General features: G+C 37.4%; 1 protein-coding gene across 1 annotated transcript; it reads right to left on the reverse strand.

Annotated features, from left to right (window-relative positions):
- Positions 1 to 14886: 14886 nt before the first annotated feature.
- il1b (interleukin 1, beta) lies at positions 14887 to 20730 on the reverse strand. Its single transcript, XM_044334527.1, has 6 exons — positions 20004 to 20730; positions 19348 to 19402; positions 18265 to 18451; positions 17981 to 18160; positions 16532 to 16691; positions 14887 to 15657 (listed from the first exon to the last, which is right to left on the reverse strand). The coding sequence occupies exons 1-6, from the start codon at positions 20036 to 20038 to the stop codon at positions 15432 to 15434; spliced, it is 843 nt and encodes a 280-aa protein (XP_044190462.1). The 5' UTR covers positions 20039 to 20730; the 3' UTR covers positions 14887 to 15431.
- Positions 20731 to 24526: the final 3796 nt, after the last annotated feature.

The following is a 24526-nucleotide window of genomic DNA, read 5'->3' on the forward strand; positions in this document are numbered from 1 at the left end:
CAACATGATTAAACCAGGTTCTGTCTGCTCATGTTGAAATGAAATACACAGGCAGATACAAAAATTATAGTCACTTAAAATATAAAAGATTTAATAAAACAAAATTGGATGGATGAGATCAAGTCGCGTGTCAGGAAGTTCAGTTTTGAGTGTAAGAAGAATTCGTGCCATGTCCGTGGAAATAACAGTACAGCCATGCGTGCTCTAAGAGGAACTGAAATAGCACTTCCATTAATGAGGCCCTCTGTGCATATTTAAGTAGAATCACTGCATGTAATGTCGCACATTACAAGACAACTTCATTTCTGCAGCACAGAGATGAGAGACCGTCCTCCTCCTGCTCCTTAATGAGAGCAGACTGCTGCAGCTGAGGAGAACAAATCCTCCGCAGGAGCTGCTGCTACAACTAAAATGACACGAGAAGAGATAAATAAATAAAGGTTTAGTAGCAAAATATTAACAGATGTGGTCTCTGTAGCCAAGTTTCCATCCAAATGTAGTGCAAATTTGAACAGAATTTCCAAGAAAATGAAAAAGAAAATGCAAATTAATGCTTGTCTCTATACACTACTTCTATCTATCCACTACTGTTATCTTCCTGAAGAGCTAATAGCTGCAGATCTGAGAAACACACCAAAAAAAGGCCTTCTGAATGCAAGCTCATATTGTAACAAATCATTCATAATTAATGATTAATTTGATTGTCTCCAAAAGCCTGGACTTTCCCTTTTTTTGGTTTGTTTGCTGTTTTTTTAATAAGAAGTACTTCAAGAAGTACTTCAAGTTCCCTCTTATTTCATTTGGCAATTTTACGTCATTTGAAGTCCTAAGCTTTCTCGTTTCAGGTCCATTTCAGGTTATTGTATGTTTTAGTTTATAGACCCCCAAAGTACAATAATTTTATCACAAAATTTTCTGAACTCTTGTCTATTGCTTCATCCAAGTATGACAGAGTGCTTATTTTGGGTGATTCTTAGATCTAGTTGAATCATGCAGCTGCTTTCAGTCGGTTAAAGGAGCTGCATATTCCAAAGCTCATACACTTCGAGTTGGTACTTTCTTCTAATTTCTGCCCAGAGAAGTCAGAGTTAGTGGACGTCTTTGTATCTGACCACAAAGCTTTACCCTATCCTGTCTTAAAACCCCACCCCATCGCACGGTCTCGCATTTTTACTGCTGACTCTGCGGCCAAATTCAGTGATGCTTTTTCCAATTGGTCTTTTCCCATTACAACATCTCCAAACAATCCAGATGAACTATTAACCTATTTAACAGTCACTGTCTTTCCATTCTTGACCACATTGCTCAACTGAAAATCAGAAAGCTGAGGTCAAACACCCTCCCCTGACTTAAATGATCACACTCTTATTTTTGAATCGACAGCGCATAAAATTGGAACGCAATTGGCTCTTGGCTGTCCCAAAAACTTTTTAAAATCCAACCATGATAAATCTGAGGTCATCGCCCAGTTATGCCTTTTTCAACAAATAATTTCTGTCTCCTTCTGATTTACATAAGGTCATACATGCATTTATTTTGTCTCGCCTCGACTACTGCAGTGAACTTTATGCTATCATCAGTCAGAGCTCCCTTCACAGACTCCAACTGGTACAGAACGCCGCTGCCCGGATTTTAACTGGCACTATGAGATATGAACATATAACTCCAGTACTTGCCAACTTATACCGGCTGCCTGTTACATTCTGCATCGATTTTAACGTTCAACTTATCACTTTTAAAGCATTAAATGGCCTTGCTCCAAATTACATCAAGGACTTATTGACCTCCCCATGTGCTTGGGCGTTCACTTATATGGATGGATGGGACTCTGGTGGTTATTCAGGTCTTGGCTGGTGACCAAAGGTGACCGAACCCCAAAACTGTGTCTGCTCATCTTTAGTGTCTTTTAAATCGCTTCTTAAAACATTCTTTTATCAGAAAGCTTTTTATAAATGTTTGGTATGTTTCTGTGTTTTCTTACTCCACTTCTGACAGTTGATATTTTTGTGTAACTTTATTTTATTTCCCTCTGTTTTACAATCTGTTTGTTTTTCTTTTGTTTGCTGTTTTTTAATGATTTTTTTTCCCTCTCTCAGTTAAGCAATTTGCAACTTTGTTTAGAAAAGTGCTATATAAATAAAGTTTATATTATTATTATTAGGAGATAAACAGCTGGTGGTGCTAATTCTCCAGTCATTAAATCATTACAGAAGATGACGTCATTAGAGGAGCATCAGTCAAAGCACAAATGATAGAAAACCATGTGGAGAACGTGATGGAAATATGACATTTCTGTTTGTTTCATGTATTCATTGGAGGAAGTTTACAGTCTCCGCCTCATCACTCCACACAGATCTGATGTTTTCAGCTCTTCAGTGATGTTTAAGTCACATGATTCATGTAAGTCATCATTTAAACACTAAGTCTGCATTTGTTTTTTTTATCCACACAAATACTTTTACCTCTCAGAGAAGAGGAAACACTTTCTTGGGGATATTTCTGGCATTTCCACTGTTTATTTATGCCCAAATTTTAAAAAAAAAATTGCATCCAACAGGTGGAAAGAAATTAACTTAATGAGTAGGAGATGCATCTTTCCATCACACCGGTTTTCATTTGCATTTTCAATTCATGCATAAAAAACCCTGAAAATTAAAAAAAAAAAAAAATCAAAATATTGCAAAAAAGATTTTTATGCTTGGCTGAGGCAGAAAAAGTTGGTGTATCGATAAAAGCAAAATGTGACAAAGTGTAAATGAAACAAATCATGACATCAGATCTGTGTGGAGCAATGAGGAGACTGTAACGTTCCTCAAATTAATACATAAAAAACAAACAGAAATGTCATATTTCCATCACGTTTTCCACATTGTTTTCCATCGTTTGAGCTTTGACTGCAGCTCTTTTAATGACATCACCTCGTTGTATCTTCTTCTTATTATTATTCGTTGATTTTTAGAGGTGGTTTGCATCCAGAATGTTGCATTACCACCTTCCACTGAATTGAAAATAAGACTCAATTCTCCTATCTGTACTATATAAAATTTCTTCCCCACCCCTCACCCTGTTCTCTCATATAACTTATCAGTCTAGGCTCTGAGAAGGCCTGAAAGCCTCTCAACAGCTGCTGCACTTCCTCTGCAGTAATTTCCACGATATCCAAAACCTTCCTCGCTGCATCAACAACTATCTCTATTCTCTCAGATTTCCTTTCTGCCTCAGTGGCAAAGTTAATCACCGTGGCCAGAAATGCTAAGAACTTAATCTCGTCCTTACAAAAACAATATTCATCATGCTTCCTACCTGATTTGTTCTCCTTTACTTCTTGAATCTTTTCATTCCTGGCTGCTTCCTAATGGCTCAGCCTTCTCTTGGACCTGATCCTCATGACTTCCATCTCTCTTTCTTTCTCTCTGGACAGTCTGCTTTCCATGCTTCATGACACCCCCCCCCCCCCCCCACTGTGATTACACTTGGGTTCTTTTTCACAGTTTCTGCTGCTGCACTTCTCATCTTCACATTTACCACGTATCCCCAAATCACGTCTACACACGAGCGAGCCGTGTCCAAATTTCCAACAACATCTGCACTGAAAGGGTTTTTTTTACTGGGTAAGTGATATGATCTAAGAAATACATGCAACATGACAGATCTTGTTTCACACCTTTCTCTGCCACTCATACTGATCATTCTATGTCTGTCAACAACTGTGTTATATTCTTTAAAATCTGCTTGCATCGACCACATGCGGTACTCCATCAACAACACCCTTCACTGGAACTTTTCTATGAAGTGGGAAACATGACACTCGGTAACCATCTAACTCAGATATTTCCAACACCTTCTTTGGTTGTGTCTGTGATACACATACCAACAATGATCAATCCACTTCTTTTAACATCAACTGAGTGGACGTCGCCAAGTTTTTTCTCTCAACTTCATGTTTGTTCGACAGCAAAGTGGATTTCTCTTTCGTTCTCACCGTCATTGCTGTAACTTGAAATATCTTCTCTTTTCTTCTTTTTCCTCCCTGATTTCCTCTCCGCTGCTTCTTTCAAACTCATCCACCTCCATCTTCCCCCCATCCCAGGGTCTCTGAGAAGGGTCTATCTGTAGTCTTGTGTGTTTTAAATAATTTTAGCACTTATTTTGATATATTAAACTGCTATTTTAACATTGCTCATTTAAATGTGCTGAATAAAGATAAGATAAGAAGATAAATTATGGAAAGCCAGTAGTTTTATAAACAATCTCTCTTCTGTCCCTCCAAAGTAAGTATCTAAATTAATTTTATGGATTTTTAGTAAACCTAAACTGGATTTTATTATGGTATATTTAAAGGTTTTTAATCAACTGATCCCTGTGTGCCTGTGCACTTCGTAGCACTCATTAAGAGTGCTGCGTTTTAATCCAAATCTAACCCTGACCCCTCTAACCCTAACCCTAACCCTGACCCCCCTAACCCTAATCCTAACCCTAACCACCCTAACCCTAATCCTAACCCCTAATCCTAACCCTAACCCCAACCCTAACTCTAACCCTAATCCTAACCCTAACCCTGACCCCCTAACCCTAATCCTAACCCCTAATCCTAACCCTAACCCTCATCCCCCCAACCCTAACTCTAACCCTAATCCTAACCCTGACCCCCCTAACCCTAATCCTAACCCTAACCCCAACCCTAACCCTAATCCCAACCCTAACTCTAACCCTAATCTTAACCCTAACCCTGACCCCCTAACCCTAATCCTAACCCTAACCCCTAACCCTAATCCTAACCTTAACCCTAATCCTAACCCCTAATCCTAACCCTAACCCTGACCCCAACCCCTAACCCTAACCCCAACCCTAACTCTAACTCTAATCCTAACCCCTAATCCTAACCCTAACCCCTAACCCTAATCCTAACCCTAACTTTAAGCCTAGTCCTAACCATCTCACTGCTCATGCCTTAACCTAACCAAATGGGTATGTCATGTAGTAAAGTGGGCATGTTGTGTAGATACTGCAAGTCCGCAGATAGACCTACTTGGGCTATCATGTTGTGTCCTCTTCTATTTCAATGGTTTAACGGCACCAACTGGAGAATTAGCGCCCCTAACCCTAACCCCTAACCCTAATCCTAACCCTAACCACCCTAACCCTAACCCCAACCCTAACTCTAACCCTAACCCTAACCCTAATCCTAACCCTAACCCCTAACCCTAATCCTAACCTTAACCCTAATCCTAACCCCTAATCCTAACCCTAACCCTGACCCCAACCCCTAACCCCAACCCTAACCCTAACCCCAACCCTAACTCTAACTCTAATCCTAACCCCTAACCCTAACCCCTAACCCTAATCCTAACCCTAACTTTAAGCCTAGTCCTAACCATCTCACTGCTCATGCCTTAACCTAACCAAATGGGTATGTCATGTAGTAAAGTGGGCATGTTGTGTAGATACTGCAAGTCCGCAGATAGACCTACTTGGGCTATCATGTTGTGTCCTCTTCTATTTCAATGGTTTAACGGCACCAACTGGAGAATTAGCGCCACCAACAGTTTATTTCCTAATATTCATACAACTTTAGCGGATAGAAACAAGCAATAATTGGATTTTTCTTTGGCAAATATTTTGGAGGTTCAGTTCAAATTTGCACTATATTTGGATGTAAACCTGGCTAGGAAATGTTTTACCCCTCCATTTGAGGTTTTCACAAATATTTGCATGAATATTAGTCTGTCTAAAACATATAGATATAACACAACAACAGTTGTTCAGGTCTTTATTTTATGTTTGTGGTTTTCAATGCAAATATTCGTCTATGACTCCTGGCTGCATGGCTGAGGGTCAAATGGAAGCAGCAAACATTATTTATTCTTTATTCTACTTAAAGGTGAACTAATCAATATTTTATATGAATAATGGATCAAATGACTGCGTGTAGCCAAATATAAAAGGAGCTGCTTGTAGCACCCGACTCTGAAGTTCATGAGTAAAAAATAGTGCTGTAATATTTCAGTATCAATGTCACAGACTGTACAAAGCCTCCCTGATGACATCAGCGCCGCAGAAGACATCAATCAGTGGGGCGCTCCTTTAAATCTTTTGTGTGGTCGGTGGGGGAGGGTTGTTGGTACCCTACTTTTTCACATTTGCAAAATGTGTTACACAACCGCAGATTTTGTGCACACTTCAATGCACAAATTATTCAAATCCATCTTTATACATTCACACATTAGCATTCATTTGTGTGTATCTGCCAAAACTTTACTGGTTCAAACAGACTCTGGTAGTTTTGCAAACAGAACACAGTGTTACATCAAAACACCAAATCACAAGTAAAATGCCTGCATTTAAAATCCTACTTAAGTAAAAGTATTATCATCTTATTTTACATCCCCCTATTTAGCAGTTTAAATCAGTACATAAACAGTTAATAAATACTTTATAACACATTATAACATAGTTATAAGCAAATATAAGTGTTTATTAGTGTATTTGTTAACAACTATAACTCCTCCTGTGGACACACATTAAGTGTTTGTTGCTGGATAAACATAATTAATGACAAAATAGTAAAACACAGTTGTAATAATATAAAATATGACTTCGTAGCATAAGTTTTATTTGTTGAGATACACTGTACATTCATAAATACCTAAAAATGTCCTTATATCTGCATACAACTACATTATACTGTGGTATACCATCTATTAAATGCTTATATAATGCTTATAAATGCTAAATAGGGGGACTTGAAGTGTTCATTTTTTGAACTTTATTCTAATCTTTGTTTTTTGTGACATATTGGATAACAAACAGTTATTTAAGTGAAACCATGTGAGACGTTTGGAGGGTAAATCTCTCTTTGGTGGAAGTGTGAATAACTGACAGACGTCTAGGTAGGTAGACTATTAACTAGGACTGGCCATAGATCTCACATCACTCCTATTTTAGCCTCACTGTATTGGCTGCCAGTGAGGTTCCTGCCTACATTTCCGAGCTACTAAGCCTTTACACTACCGAGCGGTCACTTCGGTCATCCGACCAAAACCTGTTGGCCATACTGCATGCCAAACTAAAAACCAAAGGAAACTGTGCTTTTGCTGCACTGGCACCCAGAGTCTGGAACAATCTCCTCTCTCCTATTAGATCAGCTGAGTCTGTTGACAGTTTTAAACAGCATTTAAAAACCGACTTTTTTAGACAGCCTTCCTATAACATTCAATTACTTTGCGTGTGTTTTCTGGGTGGTGACTGGTTGCTGCTTTCTGTGTTCGTATGTGCATTATGTCTATATGTATTTTTGATTTTTTTTTAATGTTTTTCTGTGCTGATGTTGACATAAAGCACTTTGTAACCTGTCTTGAAAAAGGTGCTATATAAATAAAGTTTTACTTACTTACTTATCTGTGACAAAGAGACACAACTAGACACTGTTTTTTTTTTGTAAGACGTCACAAGACAAAAAGTTTGGAAACCAGTGGTTGTATTTTGTAAGCTTATCATATCTGTTTTGTTTTTTTAAGTACACTCTTAATCAGCAAAGTAACTTAGCTGTCAGATAAATGTAGTGTGATATTTCTCCCTGAAATGTAGTGGAGTAAAAGTATCAAGTAGCTTGTTCACACATGCCCATAAATGGCTAACTGTTCTGTAGTCTTTGTTGCTAAGGTTGCTTCACATTTTCCACTCTCATATTTTGGATCTGATTTGGGCTTGGATATGTATGGATGTATTTTAGATGTTTCTATTTCGAGTAAAGAACTAGAAAAAGAATCCTACTGCTACAGTTTGTTTACGTAGCCAAGAGACAGGAGCTAAAACGACCTGTTTGAGACAGAGGCTGAACCGAGGGGCTGTATAAAGGTCCATTATAAGATAAATACGGAGTTTTTCACTGTAAATCATGCAAAGATATTCCAGTAGAGCCGCAGAATATAAATATAGACCTGGAAATGAGCATGATGTGTTCCCCTTTGAGATTTCCATAATTAGCATCAACATTTCCTTTATTCACATGATCAGAAATCCTCAACACATGCATTATCACTTTGCAAGAGTCCTCATGCTTGTTCCTACGCTGTAAATATGTTCATCTTCATGCTGGAGGGCTCCGTGTCCCCGATGACCTCCCATCACCACTTTCATCCCACCGTCACCTCCCGGGCAGCACAGCAGTAATGTGTGCAAGCATGCACATGTGAACAGTGGGACTAATGCAGCCTGTGAGCAATGTAATACCTCACTAGGCGCTGAGCCAAATCAAGCCAGGATTATACCACATGCTCCCAGCAGTCCTTTACTATCACGCTAGGATCACTCAGAGCCAACCCCATTGACTTGTATAAATGTGTGAGTCATGCCCTCACACAGCGCTAGAAGAAGAATACAGATCATTTAGTACAAGTAATAAGACAACAATGTAAAAATACTCAAAAATTTTTATTAAAGCAAAAGTAAAAATGTATTTTCAGTAGAATTTACTCACAGTATCAGTAATATTATATTGCAGCTGTTGAGCATTTATAAGCAGTACATAAACAATTAATAAATGGTTTATTACACACTATAATGTAATTATAAACAGATATAAGAACATTCACACATCAAATATATCCTCTTAATACATTTTATAGTTTATTATTATTATTATTTACTGTGTGATTATGTAAATGTGCAAATCATTTTTAATCTTTTGTAAATCAGGGTTAGAGTTTAAAATTGTTTATAATGAATAATAATTATAAGCATATATATATATATATAAATATGCATATACTGTATTATACTGTATATACATATACTAAAACTATTTATTGGTGTGTTTAAAACTACAGATGACAAATTATTATATAAGATTAAAACTTTGTTATTCTGTGTTATCAAATATTCATTAACTGTTATGGATGCTGCATATGAGGAGTTATAGTTGTAACAAAGACATTAATAAACACTCACAACTACATTATAATGTGCTATAAACCATTTATTAAGTGTTTATAGGCTGCTTATAAATGCTAAATAGGGGGATAAAAGCAAGTGTCACCAGTACTGAAGAATGGCCCATTTAATTGTGTTATATATAAAATGATATTAATGTATTATTATTATCACTGATGTATTCATGTGTAAGTAGCATTCTGCTGTTGCAACAGTGCAAAAGCCACAATCTGTATATAAAGAATATAAAGACAATTCTGGCTATAATTGCGTCCCAAAAATCTTATTTTGTGAAAGAATCTTAGTGCATAAGAAGTATTTCAACCTGTTTTTAATTCTGTATCTTGTAACAAGAAAGTGTAACTTAATAACTGTAATTATGAAAAAGGAAATCTGATTACAGAAAATACTTGAAACATCTCAATTTACACTGAAAACAGGCTGGAATATTCTTACAAAATGTGTGGAGTTTTTGAGAAAATAAGGGTTTAGGTCATAGACTGTTTTTCTATGTTTTGTAGAGTATTAAAAATCCAGTAGAGGAAAGTAACTATTACTCAAGTACTGAACTTAAAGCTGCAGTATGCAAGTTGAACATACTCTTTCTCTGCTGCCTCGTATCACTCCGCCAGCAGCCGTCCCCTGCAGCCTCCCTCCGCCTCCTCCCACCGCCCGTTCCCCGGCACACAGTCCCACCGGCCCGGCAGCGGCGGTGTAAAGCTTGAGGCCGTCATGGAGAACCTGCAGCAGGTAGCGCTGCTGGACCTGGAGGAGGAGCTCCGGCAGACGGAGAAGGAGAAAAAACGCCACTCCATGGTGGAGTCCCGGATACACTAACAAGCCCCTGTTGCTGTGATTGGCTAGTTATGTGCTGGCTAACCCTGATTGGTTGTTTGATGCAGACCAGGTCCAGATTTTTAAAATACTAAATACAAAGGGGAGGGAGCTCACAGATATACTTGTTTTTAATTAACCCTTCAATTAAATATTGTTAATGACATGCAATGAGTTATTTCAACCATAATTATAATGAAATAATATTGCCTACTGCAGCTTTAAGAGCAATTTTGAGGTACTTGTACTTCACTAACTCTCACATGGTTTCATCTAAATAACTGTTTGATACCCAAGGAGGTAAAATCATCCAATATTTCATAACAAAAACAAAGATTGGATGGTTTAAAGTCCAAAAACTGAAAACAGATTTGTGTATCACAACTTTGTTCTTTCTTCTTTCCTCTCCCATTAATCACCTCACGACCCCTCAGATTTATCTGCTGACCCTTTGGAGGGGCCTGCCCCCTAGGTTGGGAACCACTAGACTAAACTAGCTAAACTGATGCTTCACTATTAATAATCTAATGATGTCATATATAATAATATATCAGTCAGAGGGACCAAACCACTACTTTTACTGCAATACTTTAACTACATTTTGCAGACAATACTGTCTTTTGCTTAACCTCATTAACTCCTGTAGGACTCCAGCGTCCACTAGTTGGCCCTCTCTCCCTTCTCTTCCTGCTTTGCTATGTCACATGCCAGGAAGACTTTGTGTTTACCAAAACACGGAGTCTCCAAATATCTTTTTTGTAAATCCGCTTGAACCTTTTCATGAAAAAAACATTATTAAACTGTGTGCATTCTTCTTCAAGTTTGAGGCAGATATTCACTGGTGTTTAGTTTACAGCCTCATACTGTCCTCCACCTTTACAGACAAAGCCACAGGCTGTTATTTATACTAAAAAAAAACATTTTTTATTTTAGGTGGACAACATTTTTATTGTATTTCTGACACTTTCTCAAGAAACTATAGGACGTTTATGCATGTAGTCACTGTGGCTCAGGAGCTACAGCTATTTGAATTTGGATATGTCATTTTGTTTTTGTTCCAAAATAGATTTGGAGTGGAAGAGATTAAGTAAGATTAAGTAGGACTATTTTTACATTGCTGTATCTGTACTTTCTTACTATACTATCTACTACTGCTATCTTATATAGTAAAGACTCTGAATACTTCTTCTTTTAACACCGAGCAAATCTTATGGAGTAAAAAGTAATAATATTTAAGTATGAAATAGCATGAAATGGAAAATATCTCAACATGCACTGAAGTACTTGTAGTAACTGTGTGTTTGGGTTGAAGGTGAGTTATGTGGTTGTTTATTTATAGCTGGAAAAAATTAACTTAGCAAACCCCGTTTTGTTTTTTTTTATCAGGTTGCAAAGATTATGCACACAGCAGAGGAGCTGCAGCTGGAATCCAGAGAGGAAGAGGTGCAAGAATATCTGGAGAGAAGGAAAATGATGGAGGGTGGGGGGATGACAAAGAAGAGGAGGGGAGGGGGCTGAGTAAAGAGAAAGCATAGCAGGAGGGAGGGAGGGAGGGAGGGAGGTGCATGAGAGGAGGCCATGTTTGTAGGAAGCAGAGCAAGAGGGACAGAGGCAGGGAGGGATCCTACGTTAGCGAGAGGAAGCATGATCCCGCTGTGAAGCCGGGCTGCCGGGGCTATATTTAGCTTCTGTTGCCATGTGCCCGGAATGTGCATGGCAGAGGGAGACACACACACACACACACACACACACACACACACACACACACACACACACACTCATCATAGGCCCACATGCTGGTCATACACTCCTGCACATGTGAGCGTGTGTGCAGATTGATGAGCTGGTTTCTGGGTTAGGGATGTTTAAATTTCTTACACTGTGCATATCAATAAGTTTTCTAGTGTCAACATTAGATATGAGGCGATGCATGTAATATATGCATGCACACACACACACATCAACACAACCGCTCTGTCTTTTTCTCACACATACTGACATCTGATTTTTACGTCTTGGCCAATCACAAATATTGGAAAACGGGATTATAAAGATGTTTGTGCTGCACGTGTCTATAAATCATTCGAAGGAAAATGTTGCTAAGAGCAAATCTTCAGCAGGAGACTGAACAAATTCCCTCAAAACAGGTTGAAATAAGTCCTCAAAGAGATATATATATATATATATATATATACAATATAGATGTGTGTGTTTTGTCAAGGATGTGAGAATGAAAGATGAAACACTGCGGCGAGCTCTTGACCTCTTCAACTTGCCTGCACTTATTTTGCCTCTTTAAAGTCAAATGCACATCACTCCATAATCTGCTTTCCGCCTCCACGATGTAGAGCAGAGCTCAGCATCTCTGATTGGTCTGCAGTCAGTCAAGAAACAGCCCAAACTATCACCATGCAAACCCGCGCAGGCTGTACCAATGAGAGGTCAACTCTCTCTGAACTGTCTCTGATTGGCTGCGACTCCTTAAGTCCGCTATTGTGAAGTTGGAGGAACAGATTGATGTTTAATTTGGTGGGGCGCTGTATGTGTGTGTGTGTATCTTCTGGTATATGAGCTGTATGTTTCTGTGTCACAAGAATTCATTATCAATAAATTATATTATAGTAACAGAAAACAGTGTTCCCAGTTATGTGATGACATTTATTACAGTATTTTATAATTGCTTTGGCTTAATTTTCAATTTACTGTTTTATCACACAAAATGCTCCTACTTGTGTCCAGTGGTGGATTTACTTAGGTACTGTACTTAAGTACAATTTTAAGGTACTTGTATTTTACTGGAGTATTTCCATTTGATGCTACTTTATATTTCTACTCCGATACATTTATTTAACAGCTTTAGTTACTTTTCAGATGCAGATTTGACACAATGGATAATATAACAAGCTTTTAAAATACAACACATTGTTAAAGATGAAACCAGTGGTTTCCAACCTTTTTGTCTTTTGACGTCTTACAAAAAGCAGTGTGTAGTCGGGGTCACATTTCACATGTCTATGAGTTGTTAACAGCTCCACCAAATAGTGATTTTTCCCTCTAAACTTCTCACATGCTTTCATTTCAATAAATGTTCAAATGATCCAATATTTCAGCAAAAATCAAAGATTAGAGAAAAAGTCCAAAAACTGAAAACAGATTTGTGTATCAGAACTTTGTTTTTTCTTCTTTCCTCTCCCATGAATCATCTCACCACCCCTCAGATTTATCTGCTGACCCTTTGGAGGGGCCCGACCCCTAGGTTGGGAACCAGTGGACTAAACTAGCTAACTGTATATAAAGTAGTGTAAACTAGCTCCACCTCCAGCAGCTACAACAGTAACATGCTGCTCTAACACTGATGCTTCACTATTAATAATCTAATGATGTCATATATAATAATATATCAGTCAGAGGGACCAAACCACTACTTTTACTGCAATACTTTAACTACATCAAGCTCATAATACTTATGTACTTTTGCTGCAATACTTTAACTACATCAGGCTCATAATACTTATGTACTTTTACTGCAATACTTTAACTACATCAAGCTCATAATACTTACGTACTTTTACTGCAATACTTTAACTACACTAAGGATATAATTCTTCCACCACTGCTTGTGCCTCAGTATCTCACACAGCACTCAACATGAAGACGTCTGTATCAAATCAATATATCACACAGTGAGTTTATCAGAGCATCACAACATTGCAGATGCTCAGTCCACAGCCAAAATCCACATTTTTGTGCCTCTCAACGTCTCTTAATAGCTTCAAATGTGGATATGTTGCACATTTTTTTTTATTCAGAATAACCAGAACTGTTAGAAAATCAAGGAAATACTTGATACTTGATTCATGATGAATTACAAATATGAAGAATGAAATTCAGAGTGAAACTGACAGCAACACTGAGCTTTCAACAGACTCGTAATCAATAAATAACACAGGTGAAGCATGACAGCAACAAACATTTACTCAAACTAAATTTTACTCAAGTCAAACCTGCCACTGACCTTTCTGACTTCATAGAGGTCAAGAGTTAATAATGTAAATACTTTGCTGAAGCACAATAACCAATAAATAATAACTATTCAGTGAACTCTTTACATTCAGAAGAATGGGAAACAACCAAACTCTGAGGCGCACACATGTCACTCAGATTGCCATAACTACTTACAACAAAGGATTAAAACTAATTGTGATAGCTCATTTTGTTCAGTAGGACCAGAGATATTGATCTGTTGCTTGACAGTGTCGGTTTGCACCTGCAAGGATGAAAGGATCATGGTTGTAACTTATATTTTTCAAAACATATCCTACAATTTCAGTGATGTGGCATGAGACAACTTTAAGTAACTTTAACAAGAGTCTCAGTCATGATTGGGTGACATGAGGGAGCAGATGCAATGTTTTTGTTCCTTTTTTTCGTATGTGTTTCTTTTTTGTTTTGTTTTGTTTTTATTTTGTTTAGTTTGCGTGTTTAATCATATTCAAAACTATTTGGTCATTATTGCTGAGTTCATTAGTGACCTTTGGTTTATCTTAGAAATAATACTGTCTCAGCATCTTCCACATTTCTCAAAGTAAAAATGGGCCTGGCAGCCTTACATCATCTTACACAGAGAACCAAAAATGTTACACCACTGATTAGCCTTCTTTTTTAACTTCCCTGAGAACTGTCTCTTATTGACATCAATGTTATCGTTGCACATTCACCGGTACATTCGTTTGATCATGGGAAGGCAGTTTCCACCACACTATACTTCCACCGCAGCTCAACAGGGAAACACCGTCCAAAAGCACATTTGAAGGATCTTTAAATAGTCAGTATGAACAGGAGGAATGATCACAGCAAGGAAAACCTCTTTCACTGTTCATATGGACACCTGACTGTTGTTTTAAGACACACTTGAAAAGTTGTGAACTCATCCTTTAATATTACTCTGTGTTTTAGCATTTACTATTAATTTATTAGTGCCCCTTTTGACCACAAGGGGTGCTGCTGAGCAAGTCACATAAGCCTGCTTTAAAAGCTACTGATCAAAGCAAGAACACGGTTAGAGGGTTAAAATAATTATTTTATTTTATTTTATCAGCAAAGCAAATGTCATAACAACAGGAAAAACAACACACAATGAAAATTATCAAGCATAACAGCTGATTTTTTTTGACCAAATCAAGGTACAAACAATAACGGTCATTGAGAAATAAATTATAGAAGCTTATGGTACTTTTAACTTAAATGGAACCCCATACATGAGATCTGCAGGTCAGAGTTGTTTACCACAATGTTTAAGTTACTATAACAATGCAAAGTAATCTTCACTTATAAAAAACAACAAACACAAATCACAGAACCAGGCATATTTAGCCTGCTACACTTTTAAACTCACAATGTTTTACACACTCAAGTCTTCATTTTCCTGTTAGAACAAAACAGAGCAAGTGCATATTTGTCTTTATAGACAATGGAAATAGGAGGAATATCCTGTTACTTTCTTCATCAGAGAAGATGAATTTTGTTTGTTTTCACAGCATTTTTCAGTGATTAAAAACAATATAAAATAAAACTATCTTTAGTGGAATACACTCAATTATATTTCCACCTCACCAAGTAGAGATCAATGCGGACGATTGCACCATCTAGTGGTGAAGCATAAATATCTACAATTCATTCATGGTGAACTGGAAGTTACGCCGGGCAGTGTGTTGTTGACACATTTCCACAGGCTGGCGTTCATCCTCATAGGAAGTGCTGATGTACCAGCCGCGGCATTCGACCGACTCAAAGGTGGTCAAACCTCTTCCCGTGGTTTTCATGTAGAAGTGGAAACGGTCCATGTGACTGTCTTCTCCGATCTTCATATTTAAATCACGACATTCCCGCCAAAATATAGATAAAGAGAAAATGTATGTTTTGTATGGAACACCATTTCCGCCAATAAAAGAAAAAAAAAGTAGATGTCAGTCATCATAAAAAAAATATGCTCATGGTGAGCATTTGGTTAGCTTGATGTGTAACACTGCATCATATTTTATAAGATGATCACATGTTTTTTAGTGTAAAATCTGAATTTGAAGAGTAACTAATAACCATTGCTGAAAAATAGTAAAAAAAAAAAAAATTACAATATTTACCTCTGAAATGTGGTGGAGTAGAAGTAAAAAATAGCATAAAATTGAAATACTCAATTAAAGTACCTCAAAATTGTACAATACCTGAGTAAATGGGTAACACTTTATTTTAAGTCCCCCTTATTTAGCATTTATAAGCAGTATATAAACAGTTAATAAATTGTATATAATTGTATATATATAGTATAATGTAGTTATAAGATATAAGAACAATTTTAACTGTTTATTAATATACAGTATGTGTTAACAATTATAACCTCTCCTATGAAAACATATTTTATATTATTACAACTGTGATTTACTATATTGTTATTCATTATCTGTTTATACAGCAGCCTCCACATATGGTAGTCCACAGGAGGAATTATAGTTGTTGACAAATACATTAATAAACACTTATATCTGCTAACAACTACATTCTAGTGTGTTGTAAACAATGTATTAACTGTTTATATACTAATTATGAATGCTTAAGTGTTACTGGGTAAATAAAGTACTTCATTACTTTCCACTGCTGGCAATAAGGACTTCTGTTAAAAAGGACTAAAAATTTCCCTAAATCACATCAACTGACCCCAAAAATTCCCTCTGAACTGTTACTTTCTCATCACGACACCTTTATGTGCAACTATATATTTCTGCTTACCTCTAGATTCAAGACAGCTTTGCCGTCTTTCAGAGAGCTTGAAATGTGCTGGAAGCCTTTCTTCGTCATGACTGACAGGAGGACAGTCAGACGTCTGTCAGACCCGGGGGAGGTATTGATGTACTGTGCCAGCTTGAAATTAGCTGTTGTGAGAAAAAATACAGAGAAACAAGAGAGATTCATCGATAAGTCGATCAACAGAAAACTAATCGGCAAATATTTTGATAATCAAATAATCATTTGAATCATTTTTAAGCAAAAAGACCAAACATTTACTGGCTCCAGCTTCTCAAATGTGCTAATTTTATAGGTTTTTTTGTCTTCAATGATGGTAAACTGAATATCTTTGGGGTTTGGACTGTTGGTCGGAGAAAATAAGACATTTGAAGGCATCATCTTGAGTAAATTATAACGAGTATTTTTCACTATTTTCTGACATTTTATTGACAGTGAAAAAAATATTAAGTTGATTATTCAATAATGAAAATAATCATTAGTTGCAACGCTAGTGACTAATATAACAAACATAAGTACACAATTACAAGTAAAAGTTCTGCATTCAAAGTCATTCTTAAGTAAAAGTACATAAGTATTATTAGCAAAATGTACCTAAAGTATCAAAGGTAAAAGTACTCGTTCTACAGAAAAATGTCCCTTTTGACTGATATATTGTTCTATATAACATTTTTAGATTGGTAATTCTTAGGTAGTTTAGTCCAGTGGTTCCCAACCTAGGAGTCGGGCCCCTTCAAAGGGTCACCAGATAAACCTGAGGGGTCGTGAGATGATTAATGGGAGAGGAAAGAAGTAAAAACAAAGTTCTGATACAGAAATGTATAATTATGGCATGAATTAAATCTGCAGTGCTGGTAAAAGTAATTTTACTAAAATGTAAACTTAAGAATACTTCATTACAAGTAAAAGTTCTGCATTTGAAATCCTACTAAGTACAGGGGTATTATTAGCAAAATTTCAAAATCAGCAAAGTGTTAAGGGTGGCCCTTCATATTGGGACGGTGACACGCAGTTCACAAAGGGGGCAAAGGTTTGTTAGCGGCTGTTCCTGCCGCTGTTCAAGCAACTACCGTGCATTTAGAAATCCCCAGACTTCGGTGGGTAAAGATCTCCCGATTGTCTGGTATCGCGAGACTAAGAGGCCCCAACAAGACGCTGCTTTTTCTGAGCCAAAAATGTTGGGAACCACCGGTTTAATCTTTAAAAATGTGTATTTTATAAGCTTATCATATGTTTTTCATGTGAAATCTCAAGTTCAAAAGTAACTACAGCTGTCAGATATATGCCTTGGGGTTAAATAGTTGAATATTTCCCTCTGAAATGTTGTGTAGTATGAGTATAAATTGGCATAAAATTGTATAGTACTTGAGTAAATGTACTCAGCTAAATTCCACCACTGGACTTGTGATGTTCATACCTTTCTTATCATGGTTTCCTCCTTTCAGAGTGATGGCCTGCAGCTTTGACTGTCCGTCAACCTGGCAGAGATGTTTTTGTGAGGTGTCAGACAGAGTATACAGCTTCACACTGCAGAGATGTTTGTTTGTTTGTTGTTTCACTTCTGTGGTGAAGTTCCCCTCCATCTTGACAATTGTTTCTATGGAAAGGCGAAGGGAGAAGAGAGTGTTAATTCGTGGCAACATCTTAGGAGCTTTAATGAGCTTATAATCATGTGAAATTGCGCATTCTGTCATTATTCACCGTCCACCACGCTTGCCATGATCTCACTGCAGAGCTGCTTATCACTGAGCTCACAACAGCGAGACAGAGACTTTTTCATCCTGTTCACGGCGAGCACCAGGGTAGCTACACACTGCATGGTCTTCGGGTTGTGGGAAATCACCAGGTTCAGTCCCTCAACAAGGCTGAAGGTCTTATCCTTACCATCCTACAGTGCAAAGAACAGAAAACCATGTCATGCTCCGCTGCACATGTTTCCTGTCATCTGAATTTTGTTTACATACACAGACCAGAAATTGTCTCTCAAACTGGAAAACCACATCCAACCCACCTTTTAATAAGGCAAACGGGTTTATAAGTTGTCAGTAATGGATTATAAAATGGTTAATAAATCACAAAACAGTTATTGAGCCAATAATAACAACAACTTTTAGGTTGCCAGATTGTGGTTGGTGTTTCTCTAGACACTTGGTTTGTCTTTTTAGCTTCTGAATTGACCAGGAAGCTCCTCCAATGGGGCGATTGACCCCTGATCTTTATGAAAAGAGCATCTGGAAATTAATTCATTAACATATTATTATTATTACCCTTCTTACCCTGACTGTTAAGGCCTTATTAATGACTCAACAGCCAGGTGGATTTTTACATGAGAGTAGAATTAAAGGACCAGAGTGTAGATTTTAGTGGCATATAGCAGAACGGACTTGGCAGAAATGGAATATAACATTCATAAGTACGTTTTCATTAGTGTATAATCCCCTGAAAATAAGAATCATGTTTTCGTTACTTTAGAATGAGCCCTTTATATCTACATAGGGAGCAGGCCCACTATGTTGTACTGCCATGTTTCTACAGTAGCCCAGAAAGGACAAACAAGACACTGGCTATAGAAAGGGCCTTTTTCGCAAGTTTCACGACCACCGTAGGTTCTCCCACAAGCTTGGAAGTGGATGGTGAGGTGAGGTGTATTCAATTGGTTGCAATCTGCAACCTCACCACTAGATGCCAGTAATCCTACACACTGGTCCTTCACAATAATGTACATGAGAAGCCCAGAAGGACATACGGTTCACATGGCCTCAAGTAAATAAAAATTAATCTTACCGTCATCTCAAAGCAGAAGGATTTGTGGATTTCTGTCTCATCTGATTTAGATGAACTGAAATACAAAACAAATAAATGTCAAATATATCATTTTAAAACTGGCAGTTGCAAAGCTTTGAGAGGACAAGTTGAACCATCCCTCACATTTAAATACATTTTAATTTAATTAATGATATACTCCTGTAATTAATCAATTTCGTGTGTGATGAGCAGCATACAAAGTCTAAAGTTACACAGCTTTTGTTCCATTATAAATACCTAAAAGCACATTTCTAAGCCTGTTCACCATATGTTTTAGCCAAGTCACAAAACAGAGGTACAGGATGCTGTGATTGAGAGGTAAAAATCATTGTCAGACAGACTGGAGCACTTCCCTTTTCAGAGGCAGGAACTCGAGATGGAAGGCTGCCAAAAAATGGCTTTCGGGAACTCTTGATTTCAAGTTTACTATTTGTTACTTACCTCAGCTTTAAAATATGTCACTTTAACACACATTTCATGCTCTGAGCTCTCATAAACACATGAAGTATTATCTAAAATCCCAATTGGAAAGTTTTTCGATTGTGTTCTTGATATTTCCAGTGAGACACATTACAAACACTGTAGGTTTAGACACAAACAGAACGTTATAGATATACATTATAGATTGAACTTACCAATCCAGAGCTTGACGCAGGTCAAAGTCAGCCATTGTCTTTGATATGAACTGTTAAAATGTGATTACAGACTCAAATTTAAGTAACTGAAATCACTTCTTTCCAGTTCACAGCCAGGTGCTACTCGATGCCCTGCAGGTTGACTGAGAATGACAGTCTGAGCAGCTCTTTATGAGTACCACTCTCTTCCTGGTTTTAGCATCATGGTGGCTCCACATAGAACTTTCTCTCATGACGAGATGATAACCAGAAACCACATTACACCTACGTCTTCAACCGGTGGAAATAAAAAAAGAAAAGGAGCACATTTATGTCTGAATAAGGAAGCTTATAAAATAAGTAAAAGCTACTGTGATTATTCATTTTGGAGCAGTAGTTTTTGTTTTTATTCATTTTCTGAAATAGGATAAAATAATGCATCAATAGTGGAAATAATACATTGGCTAACTGACCATTAGCTATCCCTCGAAATTCACAGTAGTTTTCAACTTCACACAGAATTAAAGAAGGGTTTTGCAGTTTTTCAAGTTTCTGTCTTCAGTGGTGGAGGAAGTACTCAGATCCTTTACTTAAGTAAATATACCAATAATACGGAAAAGGATTAAGACCACATGTGAAAAATGTATTTGAGCTCCGAGTTTAAAGTCAGATTTCTGAGATTAAAGTCAGATTTCTGAGATTAAAGTCATAATTCTGAGGGGTTGTGAGATGATTAAAGGTAGAGACAGTAATTCTGGAAAAAGACCCCCCCCCCCCCCCCAGCATGTCGGCTCTACATGAAGAAATCGACAGTGTTTGTATTTATTTATACATTGATACGGTTGAAAACACATATACAGTTAGACATTTGTGTGATTTAAACAGCTGCCTGCTCAGATTACGCTTCACTAAACGCTACAGAAACAGACTCGATACATACATACATGGATGTAAATGGAAGTGTATCTGTTCTGTGAGAAAACACTGTCTATGTGAATTGGAGGTGGCCTCTCTCTCTCTCTCTCTCTCCAGTTCACCCGCCCTCCTCACAACCGGTGATGGAAACGGGAGACTGTCATGTCCTCACACAGACAGCTGCTCTCATGACTTCCTCCTGTCCTGGGCATGAGCACCAACGCCCTCTGCTGCTGATTGGCCAGAGCAGTGTTGTGTGGCTCGCTCCGTGGCGGACTGTGAGGAGATATTCACTGAATTTGACAAAAAGTGTACTGGATTAGAATCGCTGACTTTACCTTTAATGGGAGAGGAAAGAAAGAAAGTTCTGATACACAAATCTGCTTTCAATTTTTGAACTTTTTCCTCTAATCTTTCATTTTTGTTGAAATAAAAACATTTATTGAAATGAAACCATGTGAGAAGTTTAGAGGGAAACGTTAACATAACCGGACCTTTGCGGAACTGGGTTTTTGCTGTGATAAATAATTTACACTGTTTTCATTGAAATATGGCCTCTTTAATAGAAGGTTTCACTCAGTCTCCCTCTGAGGATCTTTTTGACTGTTGTACTAAAGATCAACTTGTAAAGATCACTGAGCATTGAGGCCTCTGACCAAAAAAAAAAACAAAAAAAAAACTGACGGAAACTGTAAAAAATTGCTGTGGCAAACAAATGTCTAGAAGCAGAAATACTGGTTATTGAGATGGTGAAAAGGAAACCTGTAAGTTCACCAGTATTCACCGCTGTAGCTTTAACATTCGAACAACAAAGAGAATTTCAAATGCTTCAGCTGGGACATGACAGTAATAAACAAAAAGAAGTGGAAACAAAAAAGCTGAACTTGCCAAAGTGGAACTACAGCGATGTAGATGAAACTGTCTAGGCTGGCAGGCTAGGTTTCTGTTCCACTTTAATGTAAATTTGATGTTGTGATGTTGCCTAACACATGATTGGTTTCCTAAATTCAAAGAGAAATATCCAGACTTCTTTTTTTTCTCTTTGTCTGAGAGGTCAAGGCAGCGGTTTGACCCACGCATCCACATACATCACTGATATTACTGATTCTGTCACATCTTATTTATTTGTGTTTGTTGACCCCTAATCTCGTGTGTGCTCTCCTTCCCTCTTTGTCTGAATCGTGAGCCGGTTCATGACGGTGGAAGAAGTATTCAGATCTTTAAATGTAGTGGAGTGGAAGTATAAAGTAGTGCAAAAATTAAAATACTCAAGTAAAGTACCTCAAAATTGTACTTGAGCAAATATACTTGTTCATGACACTAGAAACCACTAGAGGTAATTAAGGAAATATGTTGTTATTTGGGTGAAACATTTTAAATAGTTTTGTTTCCAATGAAAATTTATTAGACTAAATGACAGGTAGTGATGCCAATATTAATATTAGAGAGGAAGATTCCATGATGTGGGGAATTTTACTCATATTTACTCTTCTGCGGTTTGCCTTATTCCCTGCAGGTGATTCCCTAAACAGGATTTACCACCCACTCTGCTTGTGCATGTGCTTCATATTAAAACTGATCTGGTGTTTTAGTGAAAGTTTCTGTTACTCTTTGTGACCTTGATATCGCAGCCATACGTAGGAGTTTCCGCGGTTTGAATCTGTGGTCTTTGTTGCTACGTGTCACTCATATATGTGATCTCTGTAGAGGCTGAATAAATTACTGATCAGTGGGCAAGAATATTGTTCAGTTATGATGTGTTTAGTGTGTCATTTAGCAGCAGCAAATCAAAGCAGATGTACTGTGTCTCATAATGAGAGATGTTTGTGACTACAATATTTCCATCAACATGTGGTCTCAGTTTACATCCACTGACCTAAGGATTGAACTACACTTTTTGACTCAGAGCTGGCACAAACAAACATGCCTGTCTTAACACTTTGATAACCTGAAGGTGTAGGAAAGTTTTTTCTAGGTCAAATGAGCTCATATTTCCTGTAAAGATGCATTTACACTAAAACCAGTTGAAGCCAGTCATCTACAGACAAGAGGATATCACAACACTGAAACCAGCAGCCAAAGGTCGACTGCCAGATTATTTTTAAATCTAAATATGATGAAATCTTACTACATTCAAACTCACACAGAGAAACACAGCATTTACCTTTACCCCACATTGTTCAAACTCAGTCAGGTGTCCATATGAACAGTTGTGTTGGAAAATTGCCTTTCCATGATCAATACGCCAGTGAGAGTGCAAAGATAGCATTATGCCAATAAGAGACAGTTCCCAGGGAGTTAGCAATAAGGCTAATATGTGGTATAGCAATTTGATTTTCTATGTGAAATGATTAAAGGCCGTCAGGTCCATTTTTAGTGTGACAAAAAGGTGGAAGATGCTGAAACAGTAATTTTTTAGATAAGTCACCCTTGTATTATCACCAAAGTGTCAAGGTCTCTTATGAACCTCAGAAATAATGACCAGACGGCTGACTATAATTAAAAATGAAGTGGAGACTAGAAACTAAGCTCCACAATAGGAGGAGTTATGAAAAGTATATAATATGAGGTTTTGATTTTGCATCAGGTTTTTTCTTTGTCCCGGGACAAAAGGCCTCGGTTTGCTCTGTCTCTTTTTATATGCAGTGAACCTATTCACATTGAACTCTACCAGCTTCCAGTGTATTTTTTGAGTCTTCCTCTTATAAGTTCTCAGTTTAATACTAAGTTGTGGGCGACCTGAAGATTTATTTGCCCATTTGAAGATTTTTCCATGACACAGTGAAAGAGGTTTTCCTCGCTGTAATCATTCTACCTGTTCATACTGGCTATTAAAAGATCCTTCAAATGTGCTTTCAATGTAAGTGAAGGAGACCAAAATCCACAATGTGTCCACACAGTCATTTAAAAGTTGATGTAAAGCTTATATTCAGCTTCAGCAGTCTGAGTTAGTCATATCAAGTGGATATCTGACACATTTACAGTCTTTTTAGCATCAAATTCCCTCTTTGTGTTTCCTCGGACAGTGTTTCCCTGTTGAGCTGCGGTGGAAGTATAGTAACAAAAAGAGGGACTTTGACACTAAAAAGACTGTAACGTTGAAAGATATCTACTTGATTTGAGTCATTTGGACGCTGAAGCTTCATATTACCTTCAGATAAACTTTTAAATACATTTTTGTGCAGAAGGAGGACTGTGGATTTTGTCCCCCATCACTTCCATTGTAAGTGCATTATGAAGGGATCTTCATAATGGTCAGCACCTCAGTGAAGAAAGTGCACACGAGCCTTTGATGTCTTAATGCTGAGAATGTTTTAATGAAACATTTGGCCAAGCAGAGAACTGAAACAATACACATCAAGTTGTTCTGCACAAGATGTTAGCTGACTCTTGAACCCCAACAGATCAGCCTACAATATGAAAAATTAGTCTTATTGGTTCACTACTTTCAAAACAAGGAACTGCACCTTACCCATGTTAGTTCAGGTCACCGTCTAAACTTCTCACATGCTTTCATTTCAATAAATGTTCAAATGATCCAATATTTCAGCAAATATCAAAGATCAGAGAAAAAGTCCAGAAATTGAAAACAGATTTGTGTATCAGAACTTTGTTTTTTCTTCTTTCTT

The sequence above is a fragment of the Thunnus albacares genome, chromosome 18 (assembly GCF_914725855.1).
Source record: "Thunnus albacares chromosome 18, fThuAlb1.1, whole genome shotgun sequence".
NCBI classification, from domain to species: Eukaryota; Metazoa; Chordata; class Actinopteri; order Scombriformes; family Scombridae; genus Thunnus; species Thunnus albacares.